Raw genomic sequence first — 18,871 nt, forward strand, 5'->3', positions numbered from 1 at the left:
GATAGATGATGAATGAATTTGATAGAATGAAGAGTGGCCTAAACAACAAACATTAATTCAAAAATTCACAAAAAAAAATTATTAACTTACTACTATAGGATCATCTTTGTCTGCGATCGTTAAGGCAGTTTTTGCAACGTTTATGGCACAATCGCGAGCGCCATGAAGCTCAAATAACTGTATTACCTATAATTAACAAGCATTTTAAATATTATATGTATTATTAATAAAATTCATAATTACCTTTAAATAATAAGCAACCGGAGCTCTTTCCTGCGTGCGAAATTCTGGATTAGTCAGTATATGTTCCCCGAGAAATTTGTCAGTACAAACTCCTTTTACCGCTTCCAAAAACAGATCTTCGGCTTTGTGAAACTCACCGTTAGTTAAAAACATGACCGCCAATAGAAAATTTCCTACAAAAAATATAAATCACATGACATTACTTTCTTAAGAAAAATATTTTATTGGTGTATTATTAGAAAGAATATATTAAGGGTTAAAATTTTGCCTAATAATAACACTTTAACATGTAGGATACCTTTTTAACAACTTACTTGTACAAATGTTCCATTCACACCAGTTGTTCAGCAAACGAACATACTGTTGTAACCATAAGTGTTGGCAACTACTTAAAAGCCATTCAGCAAAAGATGAATTAACACTTATTGGCCAACTATTAAACAAAACTAAGGAAAAATATTAAATGTGAAACATTCTAAATTCCTTTGAATCGTTTAACGAAAAAGGATACATTGCAGTCCCAATTTGTTGTAACACTGAAAGCAATGACACATGCCAATGTGTAATAGTATCTTCATCTGACGATGTCCTAATTAGATTCTTATAAGCCTCTAAACCGAAGGTCGATGATACAAAATGTTCCAAAAGGAAAATATTTTGATTCGATGTTTTTCTTAAATTAAAAACAGGTGCCAATTTTAAAGGGGCAAGACGTTGGGTCATAGCGTCTCTGAAAAATATTTTATAAAAACTTTTTAATGATTGATTAAAGTAAAACTTACGAAGGAGTACTGGGATATGAAGGCAAAGTACTGAAGTAGTACATGACAAAACTTGCTTGTGTTAAAACAACCATTTCTGGAGAACAGATGGATCGTATAGCTTCTAAAACGTTCCAATCCCTATCACTACGTTTTAGCAATAAATTTTCAACGATGAGGAGATTTCGACATATTGCAAACCTAAGAAGAATACATTTCATTTTATTTCTTTCGCCTAACAAAATTATAAAATTTACTTTTACCTCGTGTGTGCTTGCTGTTGCAAACATTGAACCAATGTAGACACGCCCAGTTGAGAGCTGAATAAGTGGTTAGTGTAGATGGCATCTTCTTTATAGTCCCCACTTGCTTCAACGTCGACTTGATTATCAACCCTTAACATCTCAAGCAATTTGTGCATTGCTTGATAAATATCTGTACAATTATTAAGCTTTTCAGCAATAGAAAATGTAAACTGAAAATTATGAAAAAGTATGAATATTTAAACGTTTTAATAAAATAAAAGATAATTTTCTTACCTCTTCGTCTAATTCACTCTGTATTTCTGTAATTAATTCGGACATTATAATATCCGGGGATTTTAAGTACTCCATTTCACTTCTAAAAATTTCTTTGAATTCTTCACTTAGTTGTGATTCAACGTACATAATAACGTCCATAAGCTGAATCACATCTTCAATTACATCAAAATCTGAAGACAGAATACTTTTTTTAATAGTTTACAAAACTAAAAGAAAGCGTTTTATGGAAAACCTAGCACGAACCCTGACTTACAAAATGACACAAGCAAATACCTAAACGGTTGGTCTGTCAACATAATCCACATAAATGTTCGAAGAGCGATTTATATATAACTTACTATCAGATAAGAGGGGATGGTGTATGAATTGTTCCATAGACGAATATTCATTGCATAACATCAAATGTTCTAAAGCGTCTAAAGGCCTTAAAAACGAAAAGAACGATTTCTTTAAAATAACTGCTCCTGAAACGGAGGGAAGTAAAAGGAGACCCAAAGGACGAAGTCCGGCAGCGTGATATTGTATGCAACAAGTGTGAAAACGTGCCCAACACCTGAAAAATATTGATTTTTTATATTCCTAGAAAGATAAACAACTTAATCTTTGTACCAAGATGCACATTCTAAATAATCTTCGTCACTGACTTCTGTTTCTTTTAATTTTTCCTGAATTTCACTTTCAACAGCCATAGCTACTCGTTGCTTTAATACATTTGCAGAAAGTGAAACATCGCTCAAAATAGACGATCGTTTATAAATCTAAAATTAAGAAAAATCTGCAATTTTTATACCTTAAATACATTGCATGTATTTAACCTACACTCAGTGCTTTACTGATTACATTAAGAGGAAATCGACCAGGGTAAAATATGTAATCGAGATACGCTTGTTTTGGCTCTATTTCATTTTTTTCCAAAATCGGATTGATATCAGGGAAAGATTCTAAAGTTACAGGTATCCATACAGATCCCCTTTTTGTATCCAAAATGGCAGTGTATGCACTTGTATCACCTTCCTCTGTCCTCCACAATGACCAAATACGTGAAGGTGTTAAAGTAAAATCAACTAAATCTCGCTAAAAAAATATTTTAAAAAGGCAGTTTAAGAGCTATACAGGAGCAAAATAAATTTGCAATTCAGATAATGAGAATACTACAACAAACTTACACCAGGAGGATATAAGGTATTGATTCTTGTAACTTGGAACTGCATCCCAANGTGTATATACATATTTTTATAATCGCTCTGTATATATAAAATATCTTAAAGACCTACTAGAGTACTCTTTTGGTAGTATGCTCAAGTAAACGAGAAACGCACGTATAAAACGTTGGTATAAAAGAAATTTCATAAATGCCGATAATATGATCCCTGTCATATTGACATACCGTCAATGTCAAGTTTAAATGTCGATTTTAACTGTTAACTGTGTTTATAGTGAATGTTTTTGTGAATTTTAAACCAATAATACTTTATTTGCAAGTTTTATAAATGAATAAGAACGTATTTTTGTAATATAGCAACATAAAAATCAGTTTTGGGTAAGTATTGTTTGATTAATTTGATATTTTACCATATTTTTTAATTGTAATCAGTACCTTTTTACTTAAAAAACGTTACAAAAAATTATATATTTTTTTCTATGTAGGATAAAATGGAATCATTTGGCTCATTATTAAGTAATGAAGTATTTGACAATAATGGAGCAGATATTCTAAAACTTAGTCCTGAAGATTTTGGTAGAGAATCTCTTATGCTTGGTAGAGAGTCACTTGGAATTTTAAAATTAAATGAATTAGATGTTACACTTAATGATTACGGTCGTGAATCACTTGGCATTATTGACATTGAAAAATTAAACATAACAGCACACAATTCAGCTGGTTTTCTAAACAGTCCTTTAAATACTGCATTTATATATACCAATTCATATGGAAAATTTCCTAGTACTTCTACAAATTCTGGAGATATTTCATTTCATTCAGCAAGTCTGAATGGCTCTGAGATTTCAAAGATTTATTCTGTTCAATCTTCAAATTTTGCTTTAAATGAAACTTTAAATGAAGCTTTTGGAAGTGGAGGAAGTTTATTAAAAAGATTTTCTAAAGATTGCCAGACAATTAACGTTTTAAATAATAATATAGACACAAAAGATAATGATAAAGAACTACATTCATTGTCTCAAATCCCCAATTTAACATCTTGTAAGGGTGATATACCTAAACAACAGTTACAAAGATGTGTCAGTGAAGGAGGATCAACTAATACAGAAGCTAACAAAGACATTAAGAATTTATCAATCATNCTCAAAATCTGATGATTCTAAAGACAGTGATCTTTCTGATAACACATCCCTGGAAAAGGACGGTATATACAGCAACAGCAAGAAAACAGATAATTCCCACGAACCTTTGGATTTGTCAATAAAAACTAAGGAACCGGAGAAGAAAAAAACCCTCAAGTCAATACTTACAAGCCCAAAAATAATAATTCCGAAAATATTAGGACATACTAAACAAATTGATAAACCCGCTATTATTAAAAATGAAGATAATGGTACAATATTTAATAAACTTAAGCCCAAGAAAGTTGAGAGTGGAATAAAAAAGGGGCCTTTAAAGGCTATGATTCCTCTAGGGAGTATGGCTAAAATGAATGGTAGTGCACTTTGTTATATTTTTTTCTATGGAAATATATTGAGAATGATACTGATTTGTATGTGTTGTAATGATATAATACATTATGTATATATTTTTTGCAATTGTTTTGTTTTTTTTTTAATGTATATGTAAATTTGTAATTTTTTTTTTTATTACAGGTCCACCAGATAAATTTACATCGCCAACACATAGCTTAAATAGCAAATCAACTGGTCAAAGTATAAATAAGAGAACAAGCACTCCCATATTAGTAAGTTGTTAATGAAGCTGTCTTATAATTTTCAAAAAGAGTACTACAAAACTGCTTTTTTAGGAAAAAAATATTAAACCAATTGCACAATCAACTCCTGAATCAAAATTATCAGAGTCGTCGTTTGGGAAAATGAAGTATAATATTCCCTCTTCTCCTTTAGCAAGAACAAGTGGACTAGTTAAGCCTTCTACTTTGGTGGGAAGGAGGTACGTGGTTATTGTCTTGTTTTTTTTGTAAGACTGTTCTACTAATTGTTATTTTCTATTTTAGAACTGCATTTAATAATAGCAAAAATAATTCTGGGTCTGCACCAAGTCTATCAGACTCAGGTTGCAAAGGGTTTAGTAAAAAGGAAAGCCCCAATACAACCATTGAAAGAAGGCATTCAGCATCAGAATTGAAAAAACCCACTGGGCCCACTTTAAAACGAAGTTTCAGTGCAGCCCAGGAGGCAAGTTCTTCAGTTTTAACGAAAATGAGACAAAATATCGCTAAGACAAGGCATAATTCATTGGAAGGGCACAATTCGAGATTGAGCCTGAAAAATCCTTCAAGAAGTTCTGAAAACATCGCTGAAGGTAATCAGTTAAAGGCAAAAAACAGAATACTATCGAACATTAAACCAGCTAACCTGGTAAGTTTCATTTTATTTTTTTAGTCTGTAGTTATTAACTAAGGTCTATTATCTGTGTAAAATAAGAAAATGCTTTCCTTAACAACCTGACAGTGACAATAAGTATTATTAACTAAACAGGTTGAATATAAGGTATTTACAATTCCTTTTATTTTAGATTTCAAAGATAAACAGAAAACAAGGGAAAGAAAACAAATGTTAGTTCACCTTTCAATTTTATTAAAAAAATTAGTAACTAACTTCATATTTATAAATATTAAGACAAATAATGGTTGTGATACAGTTGTGTGGTTGTGTCTTTTCAATGTTTTTTTTTTTATTGTATAAAAGTAAGAAATTTTCTATTTTTGTACCGTCCACGAATTATTTGTTTATAAATAAAAGTTTTATTTTTCACTAAGTTAAATCAAATTTTGATGTCGTCATGGTAAATTCGTTTGTTATTCGTACCGATGTCTCAACATATTTCTCGAAAAGCTCTCGCAAAAGTTGATACTCCTAAAACAAAAATATTTTAAATGCAACCATATTATATTAATTACAAACCACGTTTAAATATTACCTTTTCAAATGGTTTTTCTAAGTCCTGATTTTGTAATTCGAGTTCATATAGAAGACTTTCGATGGCGTTTGTGGGTAGACAGAAAGCTGGGGCTGAATGTAAAAGAGAATATTTGAAATTAAAAAGCTCTTTTCCATGGCCCAAAGCTGCTAAAATGTAATCCTTTGTTAAAAGAACCGCTTCATCCAATCTACCAGCCATATGTAACATTCTCAATAATTCTGCTGGATTTCTTTTCTGAAAGAAAACAAAATATTGTAGTATGTATGTTTATGCGCCATGCATACCTGGCAATTGCCTTTAATACTTAAGTAACTTACTTGATAAGATGACCATAACCATTGGGGTATATAAACTCCCATATTTATAATTTTAGCGCAAACGATTTTATGCCATCTAGACATATTTTTTTCTTCATATTCCTCTAATAAATGTTTCAATATAGGTTCTCTAGAATTTTACGCCCAAGCAACGTCAGCTGATGATTTTCCAACAACGTTCAAGTCTGAAACATTCGAATTTATAGCATAAAAATTAATTTCTTAATTATTAATAACTTACCGTGTATATCATTTTCAATGAGCCATGTCCACGCGTTTGGATCATCAAAATCAGTCAGAAGGACACATTGTCGCGTTAGATTATCAAAAATAGGAGCCAAAGACAAATCAAAAGTTGTGCATAACGTAATAGCCCATTTAAAAAGACCTGTAGTTGACAGTATTATAACCAGTTCTGAAGGTACTGAAAAATAAATTAAATCATTACTAACAAAATTAAAAATGATATAACTATCAAAAAACTTACGTATTAGATGATTAGTCATGGCAGAACTATTAAACCGTACTAATTTTAAACGAGCACTAGTAAATTCAAGTTCCTTTTTTATATCTTCGATGCCGACAACTTCAATTTCTCTTTTAATTTTGAAACTCTCTATTGACTGTAAATATAGGTAAATTAGGTACTTTTTATTAAATGCGAATTACAGAATCTACCTCGTTAGAACAGATTCTTGATGGCCAAAATACTTCTTCCATCTCTAAGTCAGGATCGGCAGGTCTTACCACCCACGCAAACATTTTATCGCAAAGATAAAGAGCATTAATAGCAGCTAAATAACATTTGACTTGCATTTCTAGGGCCTCAATAGTGTTATAAACTGTTAGACGAAATGCTTGTTCGTACATAATTGATGCAGCTAAAAGTTGAGTAAATATTTAAATACATATTTTAACGCTTTAGAAGATTAATTGTAGTTAAAAAAATAATTGGTCCATCAATAGTAAAATAGCGAAAACTTTACCTAGTCTCATGAACGGACTTCCTCTTTTTATTTGATATGCATATAAACAATCATAATAAACATTATACACTGAATCGGTAGCCCTAGCTCGAGTGAACAGTATGCTACAAAATAATTCTTCCATGTCAGTGTAAGGGAAAGACATCAGTATATCGATTCGTTTCTTGTCAAGTAAAACTTTAACCAAATCTCTTAAATTGTCTTTTTTACGATCTGTGTCTGGATTTGTATTTAATGAATCATAGGCCCGATCATAGTGACCAAGCGATAGATGATGAATGAATTTGATAGAATGAAGAGTGGCCTAAACAACAAACATTAATTCAAAAATTCACAAAAAAAAATTATTAACTTACTACTATAGGATCATCTTTGTCTGCGATCGTTAAGGCAGTTTTTGCAACGTTTATGGCACAATCGCGAGCGCCATGAAGCTCAAATAACTGTATTACCTATAATTAACAAGCATTTTAAATATTATATGTATTATTAATAAAATTCATAATTACCTTTAAATAATAAGCAACCGGAGCTCTTTCCTGCGTGCGAAATTCTGGATTAGTCAGTATATGTTCCCCGAGAAATTTGTCAGTACAAACTCCTTTTACCGCTTCCAAAAACAGATCTTCGGCTTTGTGAAACTCACCGTTAGTTAAAAACATGACCGCCAATAGAAAATTTCCTACAAAAAATATAAATCACATGACATTACTTTCTTAAGAAAAATATTTTATTGGTGTATTATTAGAAAGAATATATTAAGGGTTAAAATTTTGCCTAATAATAACACTTTAACATGTAGGATACCTTTTTAACAACTTACTTGTACAAATGTTCCATTCACACCAGTTGTTCAGCAAACGAACATACTGTTGTAACCATAAGTGTTGGCAACTACTTAAAAGCCATTCAGCAAAAGATGAATTAACACTTATTGGCCAACTATTAAACAAAACTAAGGAAAAATATTAAATGTGAAACATTCTAAATTCCTTTGAATCGTTTAACGAAAAAGGATACATTGCAGTCCCAATTTGTTGTAACACTGAAAGCAATGACACATGCCAATGTGTAATAGTATCTTCATCTGACGATGTCCTAATTAGATTCTTATAAGCCTCTAAACCGAAGGTCGATGATACAAAATGTTCCAAAAGGAAAATATTTTGATTCGATGTTTTTCTTAAATTAAAAACAGGTGCCAATTTTAAAGGGGCAAGACGTTGGGTCATAGCGTCTCTGAAAAATATTTTATAAAAACTTTTTAATGATTGATTAAAGTAAAACTTACGAAGGAGTACTGGGATATGAAGGCAAAGTACTGAAGTAGTACATGACAAAACTTGCTTGTGTTAAAACAACCATTTCTGGAGAACAGATGGATCGTATAGCTTCTAAAACGTTCCAATCCCTATCACTACGTTTTAGCAATAAATTTTCAACGATGAGGAGATTTCGACATATTGCAAACCTAAGAAGAATACATTTCATTTTATTTCTTTCGCCTAACAAAATTATAAAATTTACTTTTACCTCGTGTGTGCTTGCTGTTGCAAACATTGAACCAATGTAGACACGCCCAGTTGAGAGCTGAATAAGTGGTTAGTGTAGATGGCATCTTCTTTATAGTCCCCACTTGCTTCAACGTCGACTTGATTATCAACCCTTAACATCTCAAGCAATTTGTGCATTGCTTGATAAATATCTGTACAATTATTAAGCTTTTCAGCAATAGAAAATGTAAACTGAAAATTATGAAAAAGTATGAATATTTAAACGTTTTAATAAAATAAAAGATAATTTTCTTACCTCTTCGTCTAATTCACTCTGTATTTCTGTAATTAATTCGGACATTATAATATCCGGGGATTTTAAGTACTCCATTTCACTTCTAAAAATTTCTTTGAATTCTTCACTTAGTTGTGATTCAACGTACATAATAACGTCCATAAGCTGAATCACATCTTCAATTACATCAAAATCTGAAGACAGAATACTTTTTTTAATAGTTTACAAAACTAAAAGAAAGCGTTTTATGGAAAACCTAGCACGAACCCTGACTTACAAAATGACACAAGCAAATACCTAAACGGTTGGTCTGTCAACATAATCCACATAAATGTTCGAAGAGCGATTTATATATAACTTACTATCAGATAAGAGGGGATGGTGTATGAATTGTTCCATAGACGAATATTCATTGCATAACATCAAATGTTCTAAAGCGTCTAAAGGCCTTAAAAACGAAAAGAACGATTTCTTTAAAATAACTGCTCCTGAAACGGAGGGAAGTAAAAGGAGACCCAAAGGACGAAGTCCGGCAGCGTGATATTGTATGCAACAAGTGTGAAAACGTGCCCAACACCTGAAAAATATTGATTTTTTATATTCCTAGAAAGATAAACAACTTAATCTTTGTACCAAGATGCACATTCTAAATAATCTTCGTCACTGACTTCTGTTTCTTTTAATTTTTCCTGAATTTCACTTTCAACAGCCATAGCTACTCGTTGCTTTAATACATTTGCAGAAAGTGAAACATCGCTCAAAATAGACGATCGTTTATAAATCTAAAATTAAGAAAAATCTGCAATTTTTATACCTTAAATACATTGCATGTATTTAACCTACACTCAGTGCTTTACTGATTACATTAAGAGGAAATCGACCAGGGTAAAATATGTAATCGAGATACGCTTGTTTTGGCTCTATTTCATTTTTTTCCAAAATCGGATTGATATCAGGGAAAGATTCTAAAGTTACAGGTATCCATACAGATCCCCTTTTTGTATCCAAAATGGCAGTGTATGCACTTGTATCACCTTCCTCTGTCCTCCACAATGACCAAATACGTGAAGGTGTTAAAGTAAAATCAACTAAATCTCGCTAAAAAAATATTTTAAAAAGGCAGTTTAAGAGCTATACAGGAGCAAAATAAATTTGCAATTCAGATAATGAGAATACTACAACAAACTTACACCAGGAGGATATAAGGTATTGATTCTTGTAACTTGGAACTGCATCCCAATAACAACACTTGGTTTTAAAATATGAAACTGGCATTCAGTTGTAAAATACATGTAAACAGCCAAAATTAAATCTGCCTCGTTATTACCCATTGCCTTTCTTAAAATATGATTTTGACCTAAAGCAACATTAATTATAAGGATATTCAATACAAAATGAGTAGATACAAGGCAGGTGCACATAGAGGCCCAACTTTTCAGGAGGCTCATGCAGAAAAATTAAATATATATAAAGTGGAACCTCTGCATACATGCCTGATCTAAGAAATAAACATACCACCATGTAACATGTGTCTCCCATTATCACCAGCTTCCACTAAAATGTCAGTATCAGAGACACATTGTGCCTTGGAGCAAGACCATATACGCAAGTGGCCATCCCTAGACAATGTAAAGGCATATGTTTCTAAATTAATGGTATGTAATAAGACACTGACAATAACACCTGCGTCATTTTGACGAGATCTGAAATATTTTTTTGTTTACAATCAAAATATAATGTTCAAGAACCACAAGCTTTTACCTAAACTTTTGAGCGATACCAGATAGAAATCTAGGCACAATACTTTCGTGTTTCAGTTCAATTGACACATTAGTACCATCAGCTAATTGTTTCACTAATAGCAATTCTTCTGTTGGATAACTCAACACAAAAATTGCATCTTCTTCTAAAGTCAGTAAGGAAGCACCAACATGAGGTAGATGAGAACCTTAGGAAAAAATTCTTCCTTATGAAATGTTATTACAATAAACCAGTTACATCACTTACCAGCAGTACTTGGATTATTGAAGATATAAAATGCAGATAAATCTCTGGCATGGGATGCTGTTGCATCGCAAAATATTGAAGGGAATGTTAACCCTGGATGTGAATTAAGTAATTCATCCTAACAATACACTAATTAGTTACAGTATATACAGTTACATAATGAATTACCTGTTTATGTAATCTGTCTGGATGAGGAAAAATTAAACGATGTACACTACAAACAGTTGGGACCAAGATTACAACAGCATTGTAGGTTTCATGTATACTTATTCCATCTAAAATTGGCGTATCAACGAAGCGATATTTCAACTTATTACCAGTTAAATTCACATCTAAACTGTGTTCAATTAACTCTAATGCATCATGATTTTTGCGCCTACAATTTACTTAAAATGTGACAGTCAATTTGAACATTATACTGTGCAACTATTACCAGTAAATGAATCTATTTCTTGTATAATACTTAGACGCGTCTCTATAGCAATAACCATTGGCTTTTTCTGCGACTTTTATGTCTTGGAGGGTGCTTTGAGTACCGCCTGAAACATAACCTTCAAATATAAAATCTCATAATATTCAATCATTTACCTGTATTTAAATTTATTTCTTTCCATAATTCTGGTGCAGTTAGATCAGGTATTACTTCTCGATACCCAAGTAGAAAATCAGTCATAACTGTATTAATTTAACACTATTTTCCTTAACCTAGGGCCTCCACGACTTTCAAACATATACACAAAATTCAAACAAATCGTTGCAGGTTATGTTTGCCTTATCTATGGTTTGATATAGATAACTTTATTTCCTTCTAAAATGTGCACAGTAAAGAGCAAAAAAATTGAACATGGCAATTTCTTGTGTGTACAGGAGCGAGCAAAAATTTTCAATCATTACTGATCACATTTTTTTTAATTGAATTAAACAGGGATTTTGGAGGCATTCACGAAGAAAAATCATTATAATTTAACATTTTTAATAAAATAATTGAAAAACAGGTATCAGATCTTTGTAGTTGAGTTAAAAAATTAAAATTACCTTACAGATAGATAAGTGCTTTGCTAATTGACCTGTGTTAAGTATTAATATTTCGCTAATTTCTTTTAATTTCGTTATCAGTTAGCAATTGCGTACAATATAATACATTATAAAATAAAGGCAGTTTTCAAGGCAAATGTAAGGCCTCGTTTGTTATTAGTTACATTACCATACTAAGTAAATTAAACAAAATACTTTTAAGATACTTCATAACAATTAAGCACTTTGTATTTATATATGTACCTAACACATTCCTGAATTAATAAGAAGTTACACTTAGATAAAATTATTTAAAATTAATAATTGGCACACTTATATTGTAAGTACAAAAGTCAAATTACGTCGAAACTAAAATTACGAGAACAAAATACGTAAAAAATTTTTTTTGATGAATTTCAGTTTTTTTTGTACTTCAATATGGCAAAATACGCTCCTAATATCATACAAATAACGATACAAGGCATTTTGTAATTTAATGAAATAATTTAGCATTTAGCATAAATTAAACACAGTTTTACATAGAAAAATAGAACACGAGATGAATAAATACATCATTAATATTAAATAAATGAAGATTAATGAGTGAACTGATTTTAGCAATAATTAATGCTGCACTAATTTTGGTTGTTCTACATAAACATACAATTATGTTATTTACTAGAAGTCACAAATTAATAGGCAACTATTAACGTACTTTTTGTATGACTTAGATTCTGTTTAAAAAAACATGCTATGTTTAGTTTTTAGGGTTTTTAGCCTTTACCAGCGTAAGTAGGATTTTTAAATGTCGAAGTGGCCTGCTTATAAATCGGATTTTCTCCCTAAGAAACAAAAGTAAGAATTACTTTATAGTACAATAAATATAATACATTATTTAATGTAGAAATATCAGAGATGTAATGTAGAAAAGGAAATTACCACGAAAAAAGAAAAGTTGTATCACTGATAATGAAATGTTTAATAATTTACTTACTGTATCCCATCTGGCCATCATTCTTTCCTTTTCGAACTTGGCGAACTCTCTTCTGTCATGAATTGTAGTCAACAGTTTCCAAAGAAGTAAAATTGCGAGTCCCATCAGGACAATCGCAGCTATAACACCCAGTACTATACCGAGTAAGAAAACCTGCACAGAAAATTATTGTTAAAAATGATTGTTTTCATTTTTACTTTGACACATTTTACTACCTTTGGTGGACACTCTCGTTCTTGCTGGGCTCTAATCTGTATCTTATTATGCTCATCCAAATAGTATACATAAGAAAAGCGACAATCATCTTCGTCATAATAAGCACAAAGATACTCATGTTCTTTTGTAACTGTAATTAAAAAGAAACGAATTATTATTAATCACTGGATAAAGTAAATTACATCTAAAAACTAATTTATATATAAATCTAAACTGAGATCAAATAGATTTATTTACCTTCTACGACATCGACCCCTATAGGAGTGAATTTTGTACAATTTAATCTACATTCATCTTCATTTAGGGGTCCTGTCTTGTACTGCTGACACTGGACACATATCTTAAACTCTTCGCAACGATCTGAACATGTCTTAAATAAAAATGTATTTGAAAAAGTCAATTAAATACAACATTTATTAAAATAATATTGAAGGTTTTACTTACAGGACATTTTTCGCAAAATTGTCCAGAATACCGCCCTTCTTTAGTTGTGTGACATTTGCAAATTCCACACTCGCAATCGCCGTGCCCAGAACATATTTTACCATCAGTAACCTCGGGGGCATAACAGGTATCGGTGGCGTTTCGACATTCGCACGCATGTCCTATCCATGGTACGTCACAAACGCACTGACCACATTCGCATTTTCCGTGTCCGTTGCAAATCTTTTTGTCGTGACGGTCGCAAGAGAAGTTGTCACATTCGCAAAAGTCCCCATAAATTCTCTGGAAACAGTAAACACTTTATAAAAGGTGAAATCGAAGAATTGATTATTATTACCTCTTCTTCGGTTCGTCGAATTTCACATTCGCAACGGCCACAGACGCAATTTCCTCTTCCTGAACAATCAACGGTACTTGTGTTATCTGGACGACAACCAATAGTAGTATTAAAGACGTTTAATTCTGTAGTCGAACATTCGCAAAAACGACCAAAATGACTGTCGTCACATTCACAAACACCACACTTGTATGTTCCAAAGGAATTACACTCCGGAGCTAATTCCTTGTAACCCTTTTTTAACAAAATTCCAATAATAATTTAACTAATATACGGACATATTCTTACATTAACTTACCACATTACCCGGACGTTCACATGGACAGGAGCACAACATTTCCAAATCTATTATAAGACTCTCATTTAAGCCTATGGGATATACTTGTAACGTCTGGTACCATTCTCGGGGATCTTTAGGACATTCGGTTAATTCTATGTCAAGTCTAAAGTTTACAATGTCGCCTACCTGTTACCAAAATCAGAAATTATTCGAATAAAAGAATAAGGAACTTTATATTTTTAGCTACCTTTATATTTTCACATTTATTTGTTTTCTTGTCTGGTCCTGTAGAATTAAGGCACTTTGAATAGTAGTTAATTTTTATATTACTCGTGGCATTATCTTTTAATTCTACAGAAGAAGATATTTGCTAAAAAAAATGTTTTCTTATTTTTAAAGTTCTTTCACATATTGAATATTGAAATCAGTACCTGATACTGTTCTTTGACTAAATCGACAACGTTAGAAGAATCGGCCGAAAGCTTTCCACTGGAAGCCCCTTCGATATGCGCCTGCAATTTCCTGTAAACGTTTAGTTCGTCTTCGGTGACAGCAAAAATAATATTAATTGCGTTTTCTTTAACTTTGAGATTAATTTGTGATATACTGGGGTAATCTTGGGTCGACGAGTAAGTATATAAACCGTCGCCACTTAAATGGCACAATCCATCATTTGGCTTGACTACACCGCCTAGCTGCAAATTAATTTTATTTTAATAACACAGTTTTTTACGATCCCATATCACAAAAGGGAATAATGACTACCGTTGTCAGTTTAATGCATATTTACCTTCCCGTCTCCTGCATAGTGGAATCCGGCGTCGGTTGAAAAAACGAGTAATCTTCTTGCCTTTTCTCTCCAACCTATCTCGTGACGACAAACTATAGCTTGCATAATTGCATCAAAACCACCTTCAGGGCCATCTAAATTTCCGGAAACGGCAGCAGCTTTAACCATTTGCTATATACGAAAATTTTACTTAATTTGTAGTCAATTTTGTTGTTAGGAATTGTTAATGCTAAAGCGACATTATAAGAAATTTTGAATTTATAGAACTGATTAGTACGTTAATAAAATACATAAATTTGTTTGGTACAGAACATCGCAGACCATGGACCTTTAAGTATAAAATAAAAATGTACAAGATATTAAGCAAACACGGTTTGTTGAAAATATTAGTAATCATGCATTGCAGTTTATATTACATTTCCTTTGTTATTTACATAAAACTAAAGGCAAACAAAAAGTACATTTATGTATATGTAAAAGAATGATAGGGGCATAAATAAGTTGTTAAATTGCACTAATCCCATGCATTAACCGCAACCTAAGTTAAAACACCAGCCACATCGACTTACAGCAAACAACTCAGTGTTTCTTGAGAGCCTCATGGCATGTTGGAATCCGTAAGGTGCAACACAATTTTTGCAAGGTTCCCGCAAACTACAACCACAATTTTACTACACATACATGCAACCAAATTCGTGTGACGTACCCACAAAAAACACTTTTCATTTATGATATATTAAAAACACATTTAACTTTTTTACATTTACCATTTCAAATAATGTTCATAAGTGGTTTTTGTGTGCTTATCAACTTCAATAAAGAAAATAACAAAATAAATTGGTTCTATCAACTTCCCTTCTGCATGCCAACTAACAACAAAGATATACAATTTTATGAATGCGACCTGTATTTTTTAGTATACACCTATTCAATTAATAACAGAATATGTCATACTACTTATTTTACTCAAGACATTGGATGCTTAACTCTAACTCCTCAACTACATGCATAAAAGAGAAAATAACCGCGTGAAGAAAAGATATTACACTATACAAGGTGTGTTCTTCATTAGGATGAACAAGGGGAATGGACAAAATAAGTGTGACAAATTAAGTGACTACTAAATTTATCACACCTAAATAAAGCTTTAGGTAAAAGGCAGATTTTGAAGAGAGGTACAAAACGGGGTATAATATGAAGTAATGAAAGAGTAAATTGAAAAGCTGTACGTTACTTCAGTACATTATAAATAATTTAACCCATGTACCTTATTTTGAATCTATTTACAACTCTTATTTAGCCGTTACTCTTTCAAAAAGGATATGTGGTAGAATAACAATGTTATTAGTAATGAGATAAATAAATTTAACTTTTTAATTTTATTGTCGATTCAAAACAATTAAAATAATTTGGACTTCTAGTACTTATAGCATTATCAAACTACCATTTTCAAAGAGGTTGTTACTGTGTATTTTATGATGTTAGAAACTTACTGAAAATTGAGAGATATTAGTGCTGAGAGTCATATGATTTCTAAATCCGTAGGGCGGTTCGCAGTTTCGACAGGGCTGCCTTAACCTGTTATTAATCGAATCAGAAACATAGTAAAACTTAATTTTATGTGATTCTTTTTAATAGGAACATAATTGGAAGCATCCATAAGATAAATAATAAAAAGACCTATTCCCAACAAATTTTATAAACCAGACAGTCACACAACTAACGACACATATTTATTGAACAATCAGTTTTTGCTATTTCCGCCTTTATCTTTTTAAAAACATACTTAAGTAACTCATTTCCCTATACATACATATCATAGTAAAAATAACATATTTTTTAAATATTCCAACACAACATCGAAAGATAAAAGATCAACTTACTTCTTTGGAACTGTACTAACGTAAGGCATCATAACTTTATCCACAAAACTTCCAAAACCGAGTCTAAAATTCGATGTTATATTTCTCATTGATTCGGCCAAAAGATTCCCCAAACTGGACAGCTTATCTTTATCATCTTCCATAGAATTACTCAAGTCCATAAGATAGTACAAATCTACGGGATAATCTTCGGCCTGGGTATAGTCCATCCATAAACTAAATGATTGTCCTAAATTTCAATTCAAAATATTAATTCAATTCCTTAGGAACTCGTTCCTTTTTTTCTTACTCGCTCTAAGTTTCAAACTTATTCTTTGAGGACTGACTGATATAATTTCTTGTCCTCTTTCATGCTCTTCGTAATAACTTTCATTTCGGAAATGCCATGATCCTGAAGAGGAATGCCAGGCTGATCCGGATGCTTCAAAAGATCCTTCCGCACCGCCTCCAGTTTGACGTGGTCTGGTTAATTCTTTTTTCATAAGTATAGACATAACGTTACTTGGGTTCCAAGTCCATTCTTCAGGACACTGCGTTGCAGTGGGATGGGGACTAGAGGGCTGGAAGCACCTGGCGCGGTCGCCAAAATCCTAAATTAAAATCATTTCATTAGTTGTAATATTAGTAGGTTGTTTTCATGATCTTTAGACAAAAAAGAACATACGTGTTTGAAACACCAAGCACACGATGGTGTTTGGATACATTCGTGACAGGTAGTTTTCGTTACACATGGGTTTTGGGCAGTAAGTTTTTCAGCTCGTTGTGCTAACGAAACATTTAGGAAGACAGCAAGGAAGCAAAGAGCAAAGAGATTGTACACAACCTGAAAATAAAAAAATATAATAATTTCCCCTCTGACAGAGGTGATACTGAATAGTAAACGTTAATGAATATTTTCCTTCTTTCATGATTTCTGTACAGGATTGATAACAAAAAAATAGTACCTTTTCTTTATTTACAGGCAATGATTTAAAGCATCTATATATATACCCATGTAGCTTTTTAAACTCAAGAACTGTGCCAAAGCAGCTAAATTTTGTCACTACATCAACCTCGTTTATTATTTTTACATCAACTGCGGATCAGTGATGAAGAAGATAAAAATAAATCTGCGAATCGGTATTATTCACAAGTTAAAAAATATGAATTAAAAATTAAAAAAATAGCATTCATATAAGTATATATTAGTATTATACTGAGCGATTTCCTTTTCCGTTTGATCTATATTCTAATTTTTTACGTAGATAATTGCGTTTTTTACTCACAACTAAGAATTTTACTTGATTTAAAGGGTTACCGTTTTTAGAAATTTTTAATTTGGTATTTTGAAAAGGTAATACTGTTTATACTTTAATTTCTGTAACAAAGAGCTGGTCTAGTAGGTATATAAACGAAGTGCATTATTCGTTTCATGATTTGTACATAGAGTTAGTTTCACCAGGTATAAATGGTACTTATCTCGAGGACCAATTTAAATTTAAGATAAGGCTGTTTATATTTTCCTAAACAGGAAATGTCTGGAGCACATCTGCTTGTGGAAAATACAGATAGGTGTACAGGGTTAAAGACAGAGCTAAATATTTATTAACGTAAACGGGAATTATATAGGGAAGATGGTAAAGTACAATTGTAATATTAGAGCTAAAGCATTATCAATTTACGTACTAAACAGTACTTTGCTAATTTTTGTTTGTTTATAATTACAATTGTTTACAAATTATCTATAAATTGACTCAAAAGATAATGTAATACGACGAATGTACCAAGAAGAGCAATTAATGTGACAGGGCACATTATTCACCGGGGAAATTCCCAAAAGTTATTTTTTTTGTATTTATGTTAATTCAACAATTATTTTTCTTATTATTATTAGTTCTTCCCTGCCTCCGGCCATTTTTAAAGCTCCAATATGACGTAGTGTCGGCCATCATTCTTTTCTAATTGTTGCAGTTGTCGGCCATCATTCTTTTTCAATTGTTGTCGCATTGTTACTGATGTCGGCCATTATGACGTAATGTCGGCCATCATTCTTTTCTAATTGTTGCAGTTGTCGGCCATCATTCTTTTTCAATTGTTGTCGTATTGTCACTGATGTCGGCCATTATGGTTTTTTAATAGATGTATAGTAATCAATGATTAAAATTTAAAGGAATTGTTT

General features: G+C 31.8%; 3 protein-coding genes across 4 annotated transcripts in view; 1 reads left to right on the top strand and 2 right to left on the bottom strand.

Annotated features, from left to right (window-relative positions):
• Positions 1–3,856: 3,856 nt before the first annotated feature.
• On the top strand, positions 3,857–5,348 carry LOC108744362. The gene is made up of 5 exons (XM_025976282.1): positions 3,857–4,203; positions 4,364–4,455; positions 4,519–4,664; positions 4,729–5,092; positions 5,250–5,348. The coding sequence occupies exons 1-5, from the start codon at positions 4,170–4,172 to the stop codon at positions 5,292–5,294; spliced, it is 681 nt and encodes a 226-aa protein (XP_025832067.1). The 5' UTR covers positions 3,857–4,169; the 3' UTR covers positions 5,295–5,348.
• A 94-nt stretch (positions 5,349–5,442) lies between these two features.
• Positions 5,443–11,526, bottom strand: LOC108744358 (nuclear pore complex protein Nup160 homolog). Its single transcript, XM_018480071.2, is given in 24 exon segments — positions 5,443–5,590; positions 5,655–5,891; positions 5,975–6,159; positions 6,216–6,398; positions 6,462–6,597; positions 6,653–6,855; positions 6,961–7,264; positions 7,317–7,412; positions 7,470–7,642; positions 7,784–7,902; positions 7,981–8,199; positions 8,252–8,431; positions 8,494–8,705; positions 8,770–8,942; positions 9,111–9,325; positions 9,382–9,530; positions 9,592–9,846; positions 9,939–10,105; positions 10,264–10,451; positions 10,510–10,696; positions 10,756–10,873; positions 10,924–11,131; positions 11,189–11,294; positions 11,344–11,526. Coding segments are annotated over 24 exon segments (4,200 nt in total). The 5' UTR covers positions 11,429–11,526; the 3' UTR covers positions 5,443–5,488.
• Positions 11,527–11,711: 185 nt separating this feature from the next.
• Positions 11,712–18,871, bottom strand: part of LOC108744361 (integrin beta-PS) — a 25,159-nt gene continuing 17,999 nt past the window's right edge. The window contains exons 2-15 of one of the 2 annotated variants that reach the window (XM_018480075.2): positions 17,378–17,536; positions 17,003–17,303; positions 16,714–16,942; positions 15,400–15,484; positions 14,831–15,001; positions 14,472–14,735; positions 14,288–14,410; positions 14,059–14,226; positions 13,761–13,994; positions 13,424–13,705; positions 13,217–13,349; positions 12,979–13,109; positions 12,764–12,916; positions 11,712–12,611 (exon numbers count right to left, since the gene is read on the bottom strand). In XM_018480075.2, coding sequence (XP_018335577.1) covers positions 12,543–12,611; positions 12,764–12,916; positions 12,979–13,109; positions 13,217–13,349; positions 13,424–13,705; positions 13,761–13,994; positions 14,059–14,226; positions 14,288–14,410; positions 14,472–14,735; positions 14,831–15,001; positions 15,400–15,484; positions 16,714–16,942; positions 17,003–17,303; positions 17,378–17,536 — 2,502 coding nt within the window. In that variant the 3' untranslated portion in view covers positions 11,712–12,542. Of the gene's footprint in view, positions 12,612–12,763; positions 12,917–12,978; positions 13,110–13,216; positions 13,350–13,423; positions 13,706–13,760; positions 13,995–14,058; positions 14,227–14,287; positions 14,411–14,471; positions 14,736–14,830; positions 15,002–15,399; positions 15,485–16,323; positions 16,409–16,713; positions 16,943–17,002; positions 17,304–17,377; positions 17,537–18,871 lie in introns of both variants that reach the window. The other variant, XM_018480074.2, reaches the window with a different exon arrangement.

This window comes from Agrilus planipennis, unplaced genomic scaffold (assembly GCF_000699045.2).
Source record: "Agrilus planipennis isolate EAB-ADULT unplaced genomic scaffold, Apla_2.0 scaffold17, whole genome shotgun sequence".
NCBI lineage: Eukaryota > Metazoa > Arthropoda > Insecta > Coleoptera > Buprestidae > Agrilus > Agrilus planipennis.

What these genes read in the sequence shown, in the direction of transcription:
- LOC108744362 (XM_025976282.1), top strand. Translation starts at nt 4,170, where the DNA reads ATGATTCCTCTAGGGAGTATGGCTAAAATGAATG. An exon ending in GAGTATGGCTAAAATGAATG is followed by an intron (nt 4,204 to 4,363) that starts GTAGTGCACTTT and finishes TTTTTATTACAG; the next exon opens with GTCCACCAGATAAATTTACA. An exon ending in GAACAAGCACTCCCATATTA is followed by an intron (nt 4,456 to 4,518) that starts GTAAGTTGTTAA and finishes CTGCTTTTTTAG; the next exon opens with GAAAAAAATATTAAACCAAT.